The sequence below is a fragment of the Jaculus jaculus genome, chromosome 4 (genome assembly GCF_020740685.1).
Source record: "Jaculus jaculus isolate mJacJac1 chromosome 4, mJacJac1.mat.Y.cur, whole genome shotgun sequence".
Taxonomy (NCBI): Eukaryota; Metazoa; Chordata; class Mammalia; order Rodentia; family Dipodidae; genus Jaculus; species Jaculus jaculus.
The window spans coordinates 62,812,502-62,833,162 of NC_059105.1; the positions used below are offsets into that span (position 1 = coordinate 62,812,502).

The following is a 20,661-nucleotide window of genomic DNA, read 5'->3' on the forward strand; positions in this document are numbered from 1 at the left end:
TTGGAGAAATGGAGACAGAGACTCCTGACTTGGGGATCCAAGCACTGGAGTTGGCACTAGGCAAAGTAGCATGCATAAAAGGTTAAGGATAAGCACACACATTGGCTGAAGAGATCCACAGCACCCGCTCCCACTTAGATTCCAAACACAGGATATTCCTCCAGAATACTTCTCTGGGGAAGAAACTACAAATACTAATAGTTGAAGTGAGGGAGATGGTAATAAAACTCAGAAACTCAATGTATAATCAGTCTACAATGACACACTCTTTGCCAAAAAGTCACTTATTGCCCCATCAGTTTTTAGTGCCTCACTTTTACACTGTAAGATGTAAGCCAGGCTAAGACATATTTAAGAAAGCCTCAGGCATAAAATATAGAGCCAAAACAAATCACAGAAAAACAAACTGGAAGAAGACAGAAAATGGAGAAAACAGGAGACAATGTCAAAGAAAAATTATAATGCCTAACACTTACTAAGTACTTACTACATGCCAGGTACTTGCATAACTTTACCCTATGAGATTGGTACAAATGTCCTTATTTTAAAATTAGAATGCAGAGGTGCTGAAAAGTTACAGACTATGATCAAACATATAAGAATGGACTGTAGACATAGCTTAGCAGTTAAGGCACTTGCCTGAGAAGCCTAAGGCCTCATGTTTGACTCTCCAGATTCCACTTAAGTCAGACTCAAAATGTGACGCAAGCACAGAGATCGCACATGCCTACTAAGGGGCGCACAGGTCTGGAGTTCGATTACAGTGGCTGTGGGCCCTGGCATGCCAATTCTCTCTCTCTTTCTCTTGCATTAAAAAAAAAAAAAAGCCAGTCTTTTGTGCTTGCCTCAAAAAAACATATATATATGTGAAGGAAGAAAATAGAAAGTAAGGTGACAAGGAAGGAAAGAAGGAGAAATAGACAAAAGATAATAATTATCAGCTGAATGAATGAGCACATGAAAATATGAATAAGAAATTTTCTAGATCTAATCACATGTAAATGTTTTAAATAAAGCAATAGAAATTTTTGACAATATAGAAAAAAAGACTGCTTAAGTCAAATTTCAAGGTATAATTTATATTCAACCACTAACTAAAGTTAAAGTCAATGTGACCTTTTGATGGTACTTTAGTAAGGTATACCAAAATTCAAATGTATGTAACCTATAATCCAGGAATTTTACTACTAGAAGTAGTATATCATATAAATTAATACACCACTTGTATAAAATTAATTATATAAAGATATTCATAGCTATGACCATTTTATAACAATAAAATAGATATAATAACAGTTCATTACCCACTGACAAGAGAGATTGGGTAAACAAATGGTGGCAAACCTACAATGGAATATCTGCAGCTTTCATGAAACAATAAGCATGCTCATCAACTGGACTGCTCAAACTAAATTCCAAAAAGCATTTTGCACCTGGAATCTCCTATAAAGCCACTACATGGTATACAATATATGTGAAGTAGAGAATTACCTATGTGTAATTTCTTCTTTTGAAGGGTTAGAGATTTAAAAATGTAAATGACAGCTCAAGAGACATGTCAAAGGCTAATTTATTCAGTCTACTTTGTGGCTTCCTGACAATGTGACCCATCAGAAGGATACAACTTTGAATATCTAAAAAAAAAATAATTTCAGCACATTCATTTAGCACCTACCACATACTTAGGGACTACTTAAGCCAGTGGGAATGAATCAGTGAACAAAAGTCTCAGTCCTCATGGTGTTTCCATCCAAAAGGACATAGGGGGCTGGAGAGATGGCTTGGCAATAAGGAACTTGCCTACAAAGTCAAAAAACCCAGTTTCAATTCCCCAGAACCCACGTAAACCAGATGCATAAGGTAGCACATGTGTCTGGAGTTTGTTTGCAGTGGCTGACAGCCCTGATGTGCCCATTCTTTCTCTCTCTTGACTCTTTCTCAAATAAATAAAACTAAAGATTAAAAACAAAAAGCATACAGGCAAAAAAAAAATGCTGCACAGTAATATACGCAACTTAGAAATACAAGAGTATAAAGACATGCCTACTATACATGTTAGTGAGATCAAAGCATACCAATATAATATTTGAGCATAAACTTGAGAAAGGTAAGGATTGAGCCATGTAGATATATAAAGGAAAAGTAGTTCAAGTTCAAGGGGATTAAGAAAGTGTATGTTTCAGGCTGGAGAGATGGCTTGGTAGTTTTTAGGTGCTTGCCTGAAGTCTAAGGACCCAGGCTCGATTCCCTAGTACCCACATAAGCCAGATGCACAAGGTGGCACCTGCGTCTGGAGTTTGTTTGCAGTGACTAGAGGCACTGGCAGGCCATCCATCCATCCATCTGCCTCTTTCTCTTGCTCAAATTAATTTATAAAAATTTAGAATTTTTTTAAAATAAAATAAAGTAAATGTTTTTTCTAGTATGTTTCAGGAACAGTAAGTAATGAGACTAGTGTGACTATGTGAAAGTAATGAAATGAATGGTAAACAATGAGATCAAAGAGGCAAACAAAAAAATATCATATAGAACCGTGTAGCTAATTGGAAGGATTTGGCTCTTGAGTGAGGGATCATTAGAAGGTGTTGAGTTGAAAACAGCTAGAATATGTACAGGCAGTACCATGGTGGCAAGAGAGCTAGTTAGGAGGACTTTGTCATGATCAAATTAAGAAATGACAGACACCAGGGCTTGGTGGTTCATGCCTTTCACCCCAGCACTTAGGAAGCAGAGGTAGGAGGATCATCATGATTCAAAGCCACCCTAAGACAATATAGTGAATTCCATGTCAGCCTGGGTTAGAGTGAGACTCTACCTCAAAAAATAAGAAAGAAAGAAAGGGAGGAAGGAAGGAAGAATAAAGAAAAAGAAATGACAGAAGTTTACATCAGGGTAAGAATGATGAGTAACAGGTTATAAGATTCTGTCTGTAGTTTTTTATGGGACGACTAGGAGAATTTGCTGATAATTGGATGTGGATTTAGGCAAAAGGAGAGACTCCATGTATGACTCAAAGTTTCGGGTTTAAACTACAAAGTCAGAACTGTCATTTACAATGACAGGAAAAACGAGATTCACAGATATGGGGTGAAAAAGGGCCTTGGAGTCTGTACATGCTCTTTGCCAGTCATCATTTCTCCAATAGACAATTAACAAGAAATAAATAGCAAACAAATGTGCTCCTTTTTCAAAGACCTAGAGCTGCTAACTAAGGGGTAATTTTGTGTTTTGAAAACTGAATAAGCAGGGTTTCCTGAAAATATGAGAAGCCTAATCTTGAAATATGCACCACATCTTTTCTGAACACATGTGACAATAATGTCACTAATCTACATCTGACAGACACAGTACTATGACAGTGTTAAAAACAAGTAAGTAGAGGGCTGGAAAATGGCTTGGCAGTTAAAGCACTTGCCTGTGAAGCCTTAAGGACCCAGGTTCGATTCTCCAGGTCCCACATAAGCCAGATGCACATGGTGGCACACGTCTGAAGTTCATTTGCAGTGGCTAGAGCCCTAGAGCGCCCATTCTCTCCCTCCCCCCCTCTCCCTCCCTCACTCCAACCCCTCTCTCTGTCCCAATAAATAAATAAAATCCTAAAAAAAATAATAAAATAAACTGGGCATGGTGGTGCATGCCTTTAATCCTAGCACTGAGGAGGCAGAGGTAGGAGGGCCACCAAAGTTTGAGGCCAACCTGAGACTACATAGTGGACTCCAGGTGAGCCTAGGCTAGAGTGAGACCCTACCTGGAAAAATCAAAAAGAAGTAAGTGCAGGGCTAGGAAAGTGGCTCAACAGTTAAAGGTGCTGGCTTGCAAAGCCAGATGACCTAAGTATGGTTCCCCAGTAACCATGTAAAACCAGATGCACAAATTGGCACATACACCTGGAGTTTGTTTGCAATGCCAGAAGGTGCTAATGTGCCCATTTTCCCTCCCTCCATCACTTACTCATAAGGAAATAGGTATTAAAAACACATGGAGCACAAAAGTAGTAAAAAATAAAACCACAAAGCAGGCTGGAGAGATGGCTCAGCTGTTAAGGCACCTGACTGCAAAGCCTAAGGACCTGTGTTCAAATCCCCAGTACCCACATAAAGCCAGACGCACAAGGTGGTACATGCATCTAGAGCTCATTTGCAGTGGCTGGAGACCCTGGTGCACTCATTCTCTATCTGCTTCTCTCTGTGTGTCAAATAAATAAATCACAAAGGACAGTTTTATCATTTTTTTTCTGCTTCTGCATCTATCATCCAAGTTTGAAAACTAAATAGATGCTTATTAGTAAAACATGAAGTTTTAAAAAGCTTAGACATGACCCCCACAAAAGCAGGAGTATGTTCTGAAAATTTACTAAGAAGTAATACATGGGGCTACTATTAGCAGGAGCTCTCTGAACCCTCAGCAACGCCAATCTTCAGGACAACAAAAGGTATGCAGGTCTCTAGTAAAAGTAGAATTAATGAACAAATCAAGCAAAACAAAACACTGTTAACTCTTCAAGTCCTTATTCCCATATATCAATAATATTCCAGAAAAATCTGGAATAAAATCAGTGAAATTAAATTTAAAACCAAAAACTCATCCATTTCTTTTATGTGTGTATTACTTGAATGTGTGTGAGTGCATGTGTGTGCAGGTGCATGTACACATGTGTGCATGTATGTGGAGGCCAGAGTCACACTTGGCTTTTACATGGTGCTAGAGCTCCAAATTCAGGTCATGACACTTGCAGGGCAAGCACTTTGCTAACTCAACTATCTCCCTGGTAGCAAAGCCATCTATTTCTTTACAGAAAACAGTATGTGTAAAGTTTTCCTCTGCATGTGTGTGCACGATGTTTGTGTGGTGCACATGAATGTGGAGGCCGTAAGTCAATGTTAGATATAAATCTGATGGTTTCTAACAGAGGAAAGTAAGAACTACAACATTAAAACTTTGAAATATCAAATATACTTTGTTTTAATTACCGAAAGTTAAAAAGTTCAGAGAAGTAAAGCTCAGTTCAGAAAACGATGAGAAGGGATCTGCATGGAAACAGAACACCACATCCCTGGACACTACCTTTGCATAGAGAGGTGCTACCTTGTCAGCTGTCCCTAATGCCACTTTAGAGAAATTCTACGTTCTGCTGCTGGATCCTCCACTAACTCTAACCCATGCAAGAGTAGACAACAATCAGCCACACCTATTCCTTAATGCCCTCAGGTTAAGTACTCCAAAAGAATTTAATGAGTCTCAAGGTGGTGACCTAAATGGAAAAGACAAGCATATAAATACACTTGAAAAGCATGAACCTTCTGTATCAGTCTTAGGAGTCTGTAATAGCAATAGTAACAACAACAGTAAACAGTCAGTAATAGTGACAAAATAGTGAAATGTTAACAACAGAACTGTTGTGAGGTCAGACACTACGTGTTGGACCAGCAGCTACCCTAGTCCATTGGTCCATATCACCTAGCTCAGCCAGGTTCACTTCAATTATTCTAATCATTAAAACTTCACACAGCACCTGTCTGAGCACCAGTTAAGCCTAGGCAACACCGATCACTGATCCACACACTAACTCAGGGCACAAGTACCAGAAATTCAGGAATCTACTTGCAGATCCACTTCAGGATATCAAGCCAGAGCTAAAGCCAGAACCAGACACTGATCTGGAGCAGAGCCATAGGCAGTTGCAGACTCGAATCCAGAACAGTCCTCAGAAACAGACCACCTGTCATAAAGGAGCTCTCAAGCAATGAGACAACCTAGGAACTGGAAAAGGTGTAAGAGAGACACTACACAGAACATAGCAACCAGTAGGTCTTGCCCCAAACAGTATTGTGGCAAATACTATTGTTACAAATCTACTTTCGGGAAAGGCCTGGAGAAAGCTTGGTACCCTGAACACCAGTCTAATTCATGGGTGGGGAGGGGAAGTCAAAAGAAGGACATTCAAGGATATTCAAGAGTAATCTCATCTTAGAACTATATGAAAGATGTTTCACTCACACTGGATAAGGTATGGCCTCAAATTTAAGTGTATTTTCAGCTCAAATATAATGCTACTAGATCAATTATATCTAATTATGAAGAGTTCTAGCCTTTTTCTGTTTAAAGAGGAGGGGAAGGAAAACATAGGAAGGAAATAAATTACAGACTAATCATCCTGATGAACATAGAAACAAAATACTGGCAAACCAAATTCAAGAACATAACAAAAAGATCATTCACTTTGATCGAGTTGGCTTCGTTTCAGAAATGCAGATTGTTCAACATTCACAAATCAATATTGAGCAAAAAGAATGATGCTGAAGCTATCACCATACTGAATTTCAAGTTATACTACAAAAATAGACACAAATATCAATGGAAAAGACATAGATAAAAGCCCATAAGTTTCAGTTGCCCCAAATACAAATATACAAATACACATTGGAGAAAGATAATCTCTTCAACAAATGGTCCTGGGAAAACTGAAAAAAAAAAAAAAATATATATATATATATATATATATATATATATGTGAAAATCTGAACAAAAATGAACTCTAAATGGAGCAAAAACTTTTAACATAAAATATGGAACTCTGAAACTGTTCAAAGTAGAAAAAAATAATACAAGATATAGGAATAGGCAAAATCTTTCTGAATGACTCCAGCCACTCAAGAAATAAAGCCAACAATTGACAAACAGGACCTCATAAAATTAAAAAGTTTCTGAACAGACAGGGAAACAGTTAATACAGTGAAGAAACAGCCTAGGAGATGAGAGAAAAGGTTTGCTAGGTAAACAATGGATAGATTAATATCTAGAATATTGAAGCGACTGAAAAAGAAGATATCAAACAACCTACTTTTTAAAAAATGGGCTAAGAACCTAAACAAAGTTATCAAAAGAAGAAATATGAGGTTCAACAAATACTGTCAAAGTGTCCATCTTCCATAGACATTAGAAAAATGTAAATTAAAATGTTTTGGAGATTCCACCTCATCCATAAGAATGGCTTTCAAGAATAAAAATTATAATAAATCCTGGCAAGGACATGGACACAGGAACTCTTACTCACAGTTAAGTGAGAATATAAACTGGTATAGACACTATGGAAATCAATGTGAAGGTGATTCAAAAAATTAAGAACTACCATATGACCTAGTCATATCATTCCTGGGTACAAATAATCTCAAAGGACACTACATGCTACCATGGAGATACTTGTGCACTCATGTTTATTGCTGCTCTATTTATTCGAACAAGGAAATGGAAATCAGCCAAGGTTCCCCTAAGGAATGGATAAGGAAAAGGTGTTATTTTACAAAATGATATATAACTCTGTTAGAATTACATATAAATGAAAATAAAATTTAAGATCAAAACTAAGCAAAAGCGTTAGAAAGTTTGAGTGAAAGGTAAAGAATAATTCTTATAAGCCAAGAACCTAATGCAAAACCAGTAGAGTTGGCACTCAATGAATAGAGAGTAAAGGGAAAACTGCCTTTCTGTTTCCTAAGCTCTATAATCAAAGTTTTAAAGGTAATATATTTCCAGTTGAGAAAAATAACAATAAAAAAACAAGTAATTTTTATGATGAGCTAAACAGATGGTGGGGACATAAAATATGCTTCATTTTAGTTAACTAATAGTAATTCAATATTTATCTACCAATGAGCATCACCAACCATCTTCTTTCCTCTGTGTTATTTGAAAATAAATGGATACTTGTCTTACAAGCACACAATAGTCTCTTTAATTGCATCTAAGCATTAAAATCAGTTTAGTACCAATAGAATGATAAAACAATTCAAAGTTTTAAAAAGCTGAACTTAAGATTGGAAGCTTAATACCACAGAATTCAAAGGGTTATTAACACAGCTTCTGAAGTGGTATAAACCTACATTAACAAAGTTATTCCAGTTCTAGATGGTTAATCCATCTGTATAGTCTAACCAGTTAAAGCTATCATTAGATAGCAAACCATAAAACAAAGCTCCTAATATTTTCATACCTAAATGTGAAAAATTTCATGTGAGTGCATACCAAGGATCATTCTCAAGATGTAGTACTATTTTCAGGACATAAAATGAAAGGTTCTGAGTTTTAATTCATACACTGTTTCACCAGGACACAAAGGAAAATTTTTGACAACAAAAGAATGATTTTCTGCCTTACTGAAGAGACATGTTTTAAAATTTAAAACAAAGAACAAGTCTATCTACAAAACAATTCATTTTTAAATCAACAGCTGCAGACCTTATAATTGAAATAATGTATCTAAGGTTATGAATGAAACATGTTAGGTATCATTCTTGAAGTGACAAATTAGGTTCCTAATCCAGTTACAGTAATAGCCACATTTGTAGTTTAACATAAATTAAGACCTTAATTATATTTGTGACTATTTTAAACAAAATAACAAATTCCTTTGTACCTGTGAATGTAATTTATAGCAAAGCCAAGTTCATTTTCCAAACCAATCTATTTCACGTTGCAGAAATACTCTCTGTTATAATGGTATAATGTAATTCTTGTTGTAAAATGTTGAAAGAATAGATTCACTAAAACCACAGAAGAGGTTTGAAGATAAATGAAGATGCTATTCATTCAAGGGTAATTTCATCTTAGAACTATATGAAAGATGTTTCACTCACAGGATAGTGTATGGCCTCACATTTAAGTGTATTTTCAGCTTAAATATAATGCTGCTAGATCAATTATTTTGATACATATATCTAATTATGAAGAGTGCTAGCCTTTTGCTGTTTAAAAAAATACTGTCTCCTTCTTAGTAGTATGTCTTTATTGTTCTGTTAAACTGCAATAGATTGCAAAACACTGCTTACTATTTATATTTTAAATAAAGTACACTGTTGATATACTTGTAATTTCTCAGAGAACTACAGGATCATGAATTTTTGCTAAGTCAAACAATTATGCAAGCACCTGATATAATTATTTTACAAATTATTAAAAAAAGACAACTTAGCCATCAAATTCTATTCTGACTACACCTCGTGACTATAAATCTTACAAGGCTAGTTTAAGTGTTTTATATATATCATACCATTTATGTGCTGAGGGACTAATATTAATGATGAAATTTTTTAATCTGCTAAATTCTGCTTGCAATTTAAGTTCAGTTATCCTTTATAAACATCACATTTTTATGCTTATACATACTTTATATTTACACTTCGTATAACTCATGCCAGGTGTTATAAGTCTAACCATCATGATCTAATTAATGTAATATAAAACAATGAATCTGAAGAATTTAAATATCAAGGAAACATCTGCAGCCTCCATTTTGCTCATTTTGTATACTGCAAAGGTTTTTACAGTCCTCTTATCCAATAAGTGTCAACAACATTCTCTTCCCACTTGTATTTTTTTTCTGTTAACTTTTAAAGTAAATACATAAGCCTCATTTTACAGTTATGATCAAAGAGAAAAGGAGGATGTTTAAATTTCTAAAATTTTATACTATGTGAAATTTACAGACATTTTAACTTTTAAAATATTTTTCCATAAAATATTACTCTGCTAGCTTTCCATTAAAATATATACACTGGTATCACCCTGTCTGTAATCATATCAGATTTAAACTGACAGTTGATATTGCATATAACCCTGCCCAACTTGTTTAAAGCAAAAATATATTCAACCAAACCAAAGCCTCAAGATCATTTCCCTTATAGTTATGCAGAAAAACATGTCTACTGTGGTATCTAAATGACTGAAAAGGAGCTGTGTTTTCTACTTTGTGTTTCTCCAATGTATTAACTGACTTGCAGTAAAGAGGCACTCCTTTCAGTAGTTGTTCACAAACACTGCATTACAATATTTAACCACTAATTAGCATACCCACCTAAAAAGTTTCATTTGCTAAAGGGCAAAAGCTAAGCATCAGCTGGTTAGTGATCATGGCATTAGTGAGGCCTATAAAAATGCCAAACTTTCTGATGACATGATACAGTCAACAGAAAGAAAATGCAACGATGGTTACTTCTCATGTTTACAGATTTACTTACAAAAGGCAAGTGTAAATTAAATTATTAAATGAAAAAGATAGTCCCTGTAATCTGAATTTAAATGTTATCTTCCCTCTCTCTTTCCCTCCTTCCTTCTTTATACCTTCCTTTCTTGGTAGAGGTATTGAATCTATGGCCTCATGCACACTACACAAGCACCACTGGGCTATATCCTCAATCGTTAAATATTATTCTTCATTAATGTAAAAACAGATTACTTTTTCATGCACATGTGTGGGGTGCATGCTTTTGTATGTGTGTGTGTTTGTATGTGTGTAGATAGGCGCACATGGAAGCCACACATCAGTGTCTTTCCCAGTTTCTCTCTACCTTTTTTATTGAGGCAAAGTCTCAGTAAAATGAACCCACACAGAGTTCAGCAATTTGGCTAGTCTAGTGAGTCAGCTTGCTCCAGGGATCCACCCATCTCCATCTCTCAAGGACTGGGATATCAAGCAGGTACCACCATGCCTGGCATTTGTGTGGGTTCTGGAGGTAAAAACTCAAGTCCTCATGCATGTACAAAAAGCACTTGATCAAGTGAGCTACTGTCCCAGCCCAAAAGATTACTTTTTCATGCAGTATTTATCAGTTTGAGACACTCTAAAGACAATTCAAACTTTTAGAATACCTATATCAACAAATACAAAAAGAAAAACCAATTTGTTTTACTTGGTATAACATATTAAATGAAATATTTTCTAAAAGTTACAAGAAAGTATTAAATAACACATAAGACATTCACCAAACAAGTGTAAAAATCTCTAATTCCAAATCAGGTATTAGTGCCCCATACAACATTATCTTATATTTCTATATCTTTTATATTCTTCAAAAGAGTTTCTCATGCATTACATAATGAGGCTCATTATGTAATACAGCCTTTATCTCATTTGTCTCAGTATGTCATTTATCTCATTATGTAACACAGCTTTTATCTCATTTCAAACACTGACAGACTGGGACTGGAAAGATGGTTAGAGGTGCTTGTTCCACAAGCCCATCAACCATAAAAAGCCAGGTGCAATGTGGCACATGTCTAGAGAGGGCAATAGGGGGTGGAGTCAGAAGAATCCTAAAGCTAGGAATGCCCTTCCCTGGAGCGAAACAATGAGAGAAGCTATCTCAAAGCATGTGAAGAGGACAGACACCCTGCAGTTCCCTGACTGCCACACATGCACTGTACCACACATGCATCCAAACACACATATACATACAGACATGCATACACACACACTAAAACTTTTTTAATATTGAAAAACCAGGGCTGGAGAGATGGCTTCGTGGTTGAGGTGCTTGCCTGCAAAGCCTAAGGGCCCATGTACTACTCTCTAGATCCCATGTTCGCCAGATGCACAAAGGTGAGGCAAGCTCAAGGTTTCACATGCCCACTAGGTAGTACAAGCATGTGGAGTTCAATTGCAATGGCTGAGGCCCTGGTACGCCAATTCTCTCTCTCTCTCTCTTTCTCACTCTCTCTGTTTTTTAAATATATTTTTTTAATTTATTTGGGAGAGGGAAAGAGGCAAGGGGTGGGGAGAGAATGGGCACACCAGCACTTCCAACCACTGCAAACTCCAGATGCATGCGCCACCTTGTACATCTGGCTTACATGGGTCCTGGGGAATCAAACCAAGGTCCTTTGGCTTTGCAGTAAAGTACCTTAACCACTAAGCCATCTTTCCAGCCCTTTCTCCCTCTTGTTAAAAAATATATATACAAAAGAGCTGGGCATGGTGGCGCATGTCTTTAATCCCAACACTTGGGAGGCAGATAGGAGGATCACCATGAGTTCGAGGCCACCTGAGACTACATAGTGAATTCCAGGTCAGCGTGAGCTAGAATGAGACCCTACCTCAAAAAAAAAAAAAAAAAAAATATATATATATATATATATATATATATATATAAAAGAAATAAAACCAAAACATGTTCATCTTTCCTATGTTAATATAAACTATAAATTGTAAAACAATTCGCTAGGAAATGTCAGAAATAATATGTGATTAAATGTTTACTTATTGGGGCAATTGTTTTACCTCTCTGCCTTTCCTTTCTCGTCTGTGGGGAAATAGAATTAGTAGACCTGAAGTGGGAGGCTCATGAGGCAGTAACAGCATGCAGCTGCAAGAACTAAATCAGTGAAGAATCAGGTGTTCAGTATCATGCCAGGGACACATGGTATCCCACCAATACTGTTGTTTTCTATTTACCTTTATAACTTGTGGCTCAAGCATTTCTGAGCTTTAGTTGCCACATCTTTTTGTTTTGTTTTTCTTTCCTGGTTGCCTTGAGACTGGGTTTTACTATGTAGTCCAGGCTGGCCTAGAATTCACTGTATAGCCCAGGATGAACTACAACTTGTGATCCTCTTGCCTCATTTTCCCAAGTGTTGGGATTACATACATGTACACCATTTCACCAGCTATTTCTGCCATCTTTAAAATAATAACAGTCCTACCTTGTATTGGGGGTTTTGGTAAGGACACTCTATATAAAAGCTCAGTAGAATTTGTTATGTAACAAATGCATTTAATAAGTATTAAATTCTTAAATTAATTAAAAAATATTAATAAATATTAAATTCTAAAACAACTTTCACTCAATATTATGCAAATAAAATTTTGTGTATGCATTCAACATTAAAATTTTTAGGCATAGCCGGGCGTGGTGGCGCATGCCTTTAATCCCAGCACTTGGGAGGCAGAGGTAGGAGGATTGCTGTGAGTTTGAGGCCACCCTGAGACTACAGAGTGAATTCCAGGTCAGCCTGGGATACAGTGAGACCCTACCTCGGAAAACCAAAAAAAAAAAAAAATTTAGGCATAGCATGAAAGCATGGTTTCAAAAATTAGTAGCAATATTTATAAAAACATAAAATCTTATAACACTGATTATCAATGGTGTTTATAGGTATTATCAAGCCTTCAAAGTCCTATTATCTTTTTGAAATTGATAATATGTGCTCCTGTCTAAAAATCAGCAGAGGAAATCCATCACAAATTTAAATATGTCAGGTATTTTTCTAAATGCTTTACATATGTTAGCACATTCAGTTACCATAACTCATTAGGACAAAATCTATAATATCTCTATTTTTATAGAGAAGAAAATGTGAATCAAAGACTTCCACTTAAAAAATGATGTACTTGGAACAGAGGTAAATGGCACATTTATCTTGTGGACTTTTCTATAAAAAATACAGCATATACTGAATAAGTACAGACATAAACTCTTAAAATATTTTATTTAGTAATTTATTTGCAAAGAAAGCGAGAAGTGAGAGAAAGGATTGGTGTATCAGGGCTTCCAGTCACTGCAAACAAGCTCCAGACACATGTGCCCCTTTGTGATTCTGGCTTTATGTGGGTACTGGGGAACTGATCCCAGGTTGTTGGGCTTTGCAGATGCAGGCAAGGGTCTTAACCACTGAGCTATTTATCCAGCCTGATAAACTTTTTTTTTTAAATTATTTATTTATTTATTTATTTGAGAGCGACAGACACAGAGAGAAAGACAGGGAGAGGGAGAGGGAGAGAATGGGCGCGCCAGGGCTTCCAGCCACTGCAAACGAACTCCAGACGCGTGCGCCCCCTTGTGCATCTGGCTAACGTGGGACCTGGGGAACCGAGCCTCGAACCGGGGTCCTTAGGCTTCACAGGCAAGCGCTTAACCGCTAAGCCATCTCTCCAGCCCCAGCCTGATAAACTTTTTAAGAAAGATTTTTTCAAAAAATTATTTCTAGAAAACTTATAGGGCTCATATATACTTGTCCATACTGTCTTTCTAAACCTGCACAAATACAAGGGCCATCAGTTACATTTGGCTACTGAGTACACGAACGGGGGCCAGCACAACAGAAATGTGCATCTAAGTACACATACCAGACTATGAAGTCAGTGTGAAAAAAGTAAAAATAGCAACAGTCATAGTGATTTCATGATAAAATGATATCTTGATATGCTGGGTTAAATAAAAATATTAACACTAACTTCACTTTTTATAGTACTACTAGAAAATTTAAAATTACTATGTAGCTAACACTGTATTATCTATTGGGCAGTAGGTGGGTAAGAGACAGTAGAAACAGAATTATCAATTTTGCTTTACTAATCAATATAAGCCTAAGTCTTCCAAAACAACATTTTTAAATGGAAAATTTCCATCTTTTACATATATGTGCAAGTATGCAATATTATATCTGCACATGTGCAGACAAAAAGACAGATCATGGAAACATACCAAATTAGCTTTTCACTATATTCAACAAGATTACATTATAACCACACAAACATTTCAGGCAAAAACAATTCTTTATAGATGATACAAAGAAAGCAAACCAAAGAAGAAATAGCCACAGGGGAAAAATTTATTTTCTTTCAAATTGAAACCATAAAGGCTCCTCTCATTAAAAAATGACCTGCAACCACTTAGCTTCCAGAATATAATAAACAACAAATCTGTGTAATAAGTAAAATTCAAATCCCTGATGGCATAATTGGCAGACTATTAAAATACCTGGTATTTGGTATCTTCTAGAAAACAGTTTGTGGATACCTGTCACATAGTTCTGATCAAATTTACACACCAAACATAAAGCCTTTAACTGATGGTTCTAAACGGATGCTAGTCCTTTATATAGAAGAAAATTACTCCATAAAGTTTACATCAGATATGTGGAACAGACACATTTATAGTCATGGCTACTATCGGCTATCAAGTCAAAGAATATTGAAGAAAACCAAGAATTTTTAATATATGCTGGTTAATTTATCATCTAAGTGACATATGTAGGATAAAAAAACTGAAATCGTTAAAAAAATTTATTATTTTAAAAGGTCATTTTTTTTATTCTGGTGCTATATTCAGTTACAACTATGACTAAATTGGAAACTATGGTTAAAAAAAATTAATAGAACCTATAAAAGTTGAATAAAGCATACACTAAGTTGTCTTTTTTCTTTTCTGAGATAATTTTTACATGGTAATATACTGGTATTTTGCTTTGTACTAGAAACTGACGAAGCTGTCTAAGGGTTATTCAACCTTGGCACCATCTGTACATGGGACTAATAATCCTTTGTTTGGGAGGATGGAACCTATGCATTGTAGGATGTTGAGGAGCACCTCTGAGGTCTACCCAATTGATGTCAATGGCACTCCTCTAATATCTGACAACCATAAATATTCATACATGTCACATCTTTGAAGGGTAAACAGTTCCCAGTACAGAACCATCAGTCTATTCCTACCAAAAATACCTTCCTATTTGGTGAAAATTGCTTCAGTATTTGCTAAACTATTACTTTTAAAGTTTTAGGAACCTTTTGCAAGGAATCCTTAGATAGCTTCAATAAGGACATCAGTAAACCTGTCTATGTGCACTGGACTATTTCCTGGAAAAATGTTCTATAGTTTTTGTCAAATCTTGAAAGAGTTATCCCCAAAATAGCAATTAACAAGAGGTTAGGAATCAGTGTTGCAAGTAAAATATTCACCATACCCTAAAGTTATCTTTTCAAAGATGCAAACATTCAAAATACTATTTTAGGGCTAGAGAAATGGCTTAGTGGTTAAGTGCTTGCCTGTGAAGCCTAAGGACCCTGGTTTAAGGCTGGACCCACAAAAGCGAGATGCATAAGGTGGCACATGCATCTGGAGTTCATATGCAGTAGTTGTAGGCTCTGGTGCTCCCATCCTCTCTCTTTCTCTCTCTCTGTCTCTCTATCACAAATAAATAAATAAGCAAAAATAAAAAAAGTTTTAAAAATATCATTTTATACACAGCAGTAGTTTATTTGTGCTGTTGTTTATTAGCAAGGTGATTCTCACCACACATATAAACCATTCATACAACAATTATCTATTCAGTACATTCTTTATGTTAGGTAACTATGTTAATCCTATTTAAAATTTAAATTCCATTTCTCTCATCAAAAAGTAGGAAAGGGATTAAAAAAGAAATGTAAAGTCTATAGCTATTACACATAAGTAAAATTTTCTGTTTACTAAAAGTTAAAATAAAAATGGAGCAAAATCTAAAAACAAAATAAACATAACTTAGATTGTAGTACAATATAAATCTTTAAGAAACTTAACAGATACTCATACACTAATTTGATGTCTAAGCACATTTGTTCCCATCTTTTCCTTTCTTATGTTAAAACTAATATGTAGTGAATGACACAGTGGCATAATGAATGACAGTATCAAACACTGTTATGAAGCCCAAATAGTATCAAACTGAATAAAATACAATGAGATGACATCAAATTAAATGCTTAATATTGTGCCTACACTTGATATTTTCCTTCCTTCCCTTTGTTTCTGTCCTCCAAGAGCTCATAGTCTCACCTCCAATAAATGTCAGATCTTAGGAGTCCCTTTTTGAATTATCTGAGGCTCCGTAGAATAAAAACTTCTTTGTAAATCAAATTACATAAAGTAAACTAGCAGCTTAAATATGTAAAGTGTTTGTCTAACTATATACTATAACTTATACAAACATTTATGTTTATAATTTTAAAAAACTCAAGGTAGTGCAGCTTAAAGTTTACAGAGCCAACAAACTTTTTTTGGATTACACAACTGTGGTATACAACTTGAAGAGCTATTGCATTCAATAAGTGTATTGGGGATAATAAGCACACATACAGTCAACAAATAAATAAGGAGCAACAGAGAAGAACATGTCTGCTTCCAGACTGCCTGATGGGATTAAGTCTAGAAGGTACAGAATGAGCAAAATGATGGTTAAAACTATGTAGTGAATAAACCTATAAAAATACATTAAAAACAACTGAGTCTATAAATGAAATGTTCACTCCAAATAAACCACCACCATATCTAACCAAAAGCAAAACTGCTAGACAGAATGTCCTAACATTTTAAAGTAAACTTGTTTAAAGAATAATGAAGTTTTATTTTATACAGTGAAAACAACTAACTTAAAAATACTGTATAATAAAATTACAATCTACAGAGAAGCAATATTATACTACTGGTGGTGGCAAGTCAAAGGAGAAAGCTCAAAACACAAAATATCAGACTTCTAAGGGAGGAGAGGTTAAAAGTACACACTCAAAATAATACAAATCATCTATCAAGTGAAAAACAGTGATGCAGTCACCTTCCATTGGTACCAAAAGCAGCTTGTGGAAGGAAAGGGCTTATCTTGGCTTACAGACTTGAGGGGAAGCTCCATGATGGATGGGAAAATAATGGCATGAGCAGAGGGTAGACATCACCTCCTGGTCAACATCAGGTGGACAACAGCTGCAGGAAGTGTGACTAACACTGGCAAAGGGGGAAGCTGGCTGTAACATCCTAAGCCCACCCCCAACAACACTTCCACCAGCAAGCCTTCAATTCCCAAACTGCCACCAACCAGAGACCTAGTACTCAAAACGCTTGAGTGTATGGGGGACAACTAATTCAAACTACCACATTGCACCCATGGATACCATAAGCTGATGGCCATCTATATTTTAAAATGTAATACATTCAGTCCAACCTTGAAAGTTCCCAAGATTTATCAATCCCAATACTGTTCATACATCCCCATAGCCCTATATTTCTTAAATGTTAACTACAAATTCAAAACTACAATGGCACAGAATAAACATTCACACTGCAAAATATGGCACTGAGCATAGCAAAGACTGAACCAATACAAGATATAAACCAAACAGAGCAAACATCAAGTTCCACAGGTCCAAGTCCCAACATCTAAAATAGTAAGTCTGTGGAATGCCAATTGCATCTTTCCAGCTGGGCTGCTCAAAGCCCAGGGAAAACTCTATCCCAAACAGCTCCCTTTGGCAGCTATCTCATAGTCCTGGTATCTCCAAAACATACTTAGGTTTATACTACAACTCACAGTTCTTCCATGCAACGGCTCCACCAGGCCTCCATTCAGGGGCTTAAACAAGCCTGCCTCACACTACCCAGAGGCCGCTAAATGGCATTGCAAATCTCATGATCCTCTCTTTCCCGCATTTTTTATAATCCATAGTTCGAGGTGGGCTACCAAATGTGTTAATCCAGGGGGTAATAAAGCTGATGTTGAAGAGTAGGACATCCTTCAGCATTCAGACTACTTCTTATCAAAAGAAATCTGCATTTTTTATGTTTTATGCAACACATAACAATTGGCCCAATCTCAATACTTGCAATCTCTCAAACAAGTGCAGCTGAACATGTTCTATCTCCAGCCTGAAACTTTCATTTCTTTCTGTGTCATAACCTTATGCTCATACCAGTACTTTTTTTTTTAATGCAATGCAACCCTGCACAAGTTCTCAGGACATGGGCAGAGTAACAGTCTAAAGACAGTTCCTAATAAGCCAAACCTGACAGTCTACAGTTCCTATTATATTCAGGTCTTTCACCTCAACCAAAATAGTCCACCAAGCTCTGCTTGGAGCACTGCAAGGCGTCTCTTAGGCCAAGGTTTAAAATCCGTCCATATTCTGCCACAGATCAGTTCCAGAAGGCCAAAAGCCACAGAGTCCGGTTTCTAGCATCAATGATCCCACTACTCAGTACCAATTTTCGGTTGTAGTTACCTTCTCATTGCTGGCACAAAGCCCCTGTCCAAAAAGCAGTTTGTGGAAAGAAAAGGTTTATTTTGGCTAACAGATTCAAGAGTAAGCTCCATGATGGCAGGAAAAATGACAGCATGAGCAGAGGCTGGACATCACCTCCTGGCCAAAATCAAATGAACAACAGCAACAGGATATTGTGCCAGCTAACAATGGGCAAACTGGAGGTTAATAAACCTCAAGGTATACTCCCACCGACACATCTCCTAGCAAAGCTCTACCTCCCAAACTGTCATTAGCTGGGAACTAAGCATTCAAAACATGAGATTATGAGGAATGCCTAATTTAAACCACAACAGTGACATTACTTACATATTTACCTGCACAGCAAGTGAAGCTGCATTGTCAGAAAGCAAAATTTGTTCCCCTGTGGAAATACAATAAAAGATCTCAGTCAAAAGTATAACTGCTAATAAGCAAACTATTTTTATCTTTAAGACCTATTCCTACTTTAAAAAGATAATTATATCATATACTAATGTAAAAATAAAGTCCATACCATTGCTGCTATATAATAGTTTTGATTAAACATCAAAATATGTAAATAATTGTAACAGAATTCTGTCCTCTAGTCGGGCATGGTAGCGCACACTTTTAATCCCAGCACTCAGGAGGCAGAAGTAGGAGGATCGCTGTGAGTTCAAGGCTACCCTGAGACTACATAATGAGTTTCAGGTCAACCTGACCTACAGTGAGACCCTACCTCAGGGGGACAAAAAAAAAAAAAAAAACCCTCTTTCTTCTAAACTTATTTGATCATTTATCTCATTCAGTTTAATATCTCATTTTAAAACACATTCAGAACCAGAGAGATGGCTTAGTGGTTAAGGCGCCTGCATGCAAAGCCCAAGGAGCAAGGCTCTATTCCACAGTACCCAAGTAAGATAGATGCATAAGGTGGCACATGTGTCTGAAGTTCCTTTGCAGTGGCTACAGTCCCTAGTGTTTCCATTCTCTATCTGCCTCTCTCCCTCTCTCTCACAGATGAATAAAATATTTTTTTAAAGGTTAAAAAATTCATTTTTAAGTTTTTAAGAAATGTTCCTCATTTCATCAAAAATAAGGCTAGAGATTGCTCAGTGGTTAAGGTACTTGCCTGCAAAGCCAAAGGACCCAACCCAGTTTCCATTCCCCAAGACCCACATAAGCCAGATGCACAAGGTGGCACATGTGGCTGAAGGCTTTGGCACACCCATTCTCTCTCTAACTGCCTCTTTCTCTCTCTACCTTTCTCAAATAAATAAATTTTAAAAAAAAAGCAAAATAGTACATGCTCAAACCTCTCTAGTTAAAAGAAAAAGCATTCACAATCATATAAACCAGCTTACAGTTAATACTGCACAGTGTGTCTAGGTCTGTCACACAAAAGAAAGATGACAAGTTCGCTGCAATAAAAATTCCATGCTTAGAAGACTAGCGCTACTGCCTATTAGTCTTCATTACTTTGCAGTCTTCTGACAACTGTAGCCGGCTGCTGAGCCCCAAATGGGGTCCATAATGTGATCTGATGATATATGAAGAGCTGCTAAAGGGAGCCTGAACCATCCTAGCCCGTACATTGTAACAGTTCCTTCTTACTGAGAGCCCATTTTACTACAGGACTTACTTCAAAAATCTGCTGGCTCAGCTATTGGTGCAGTAAATATGCCAAGTGCTCCTGCCACCACATCATTTTACAATGCCTACAGCAGCCAATATAATGAGTCAATAATAAACTAAGGACCTTATAGGCCATGAGTAGTTGGTTTACACTGGCAGATACAAGTTTAGGCAAAATCTCCTGGACAACTAAGACTAAGGCCACCCTCTTTGTGTTTTATGTTTTCTTTGTAGTAAATTATATTAATGAGTTTGGAGGTAATGGTTTTGGAGTTGGCTTGGGGAGAGGGTCTTTTTTGTTATAAATGTATTTTGATAAAATGTCATTTCTAATTGTGAACAAGAGCCTACCTCTCAGTTGCTGATATAATGTTGCATTTTCAGGCCAAGGTTCTGTAGCTGAAGAAACAAGACAGTGATAATTAGGCACATAGAGCAAAAACACC

At 36.4% G+C, this 20,661-nt stretch overlaps 1 protein-coding gene across 2 annotated transcripts in view; it reads right to left on the minus strand.

Annotated features, from left to right (window-relative positions):
- Window positions 1–20,661, minus strand: part of Mtx2 (metaxin 2) — a 65,569-nt gene that overhangs the window by 24,026 nt on the left and 20,882 nt on the right. The window contains exons 2-3 of one of the 2 annotated variants that reach the window (XM_045147688.1): window positions 20,567–20,614; window positions 18,937–18,983 (exon numbers count right to left, since the gene is read on the minus strand). In XM_045147688.1, the coding sequence (XP_045003623.1) occupies window positions 18,937–18,983; window positions 20,567–20,614 (95 nt within the window). Of the gene's footprint in view, window positions 1–18,928; window positions 18,984–20,566; window positions 20,615–20,661 lie in introns of those variants that run through there. The other variant, XM_045147689.1, reaches the window with a different exon arrangement.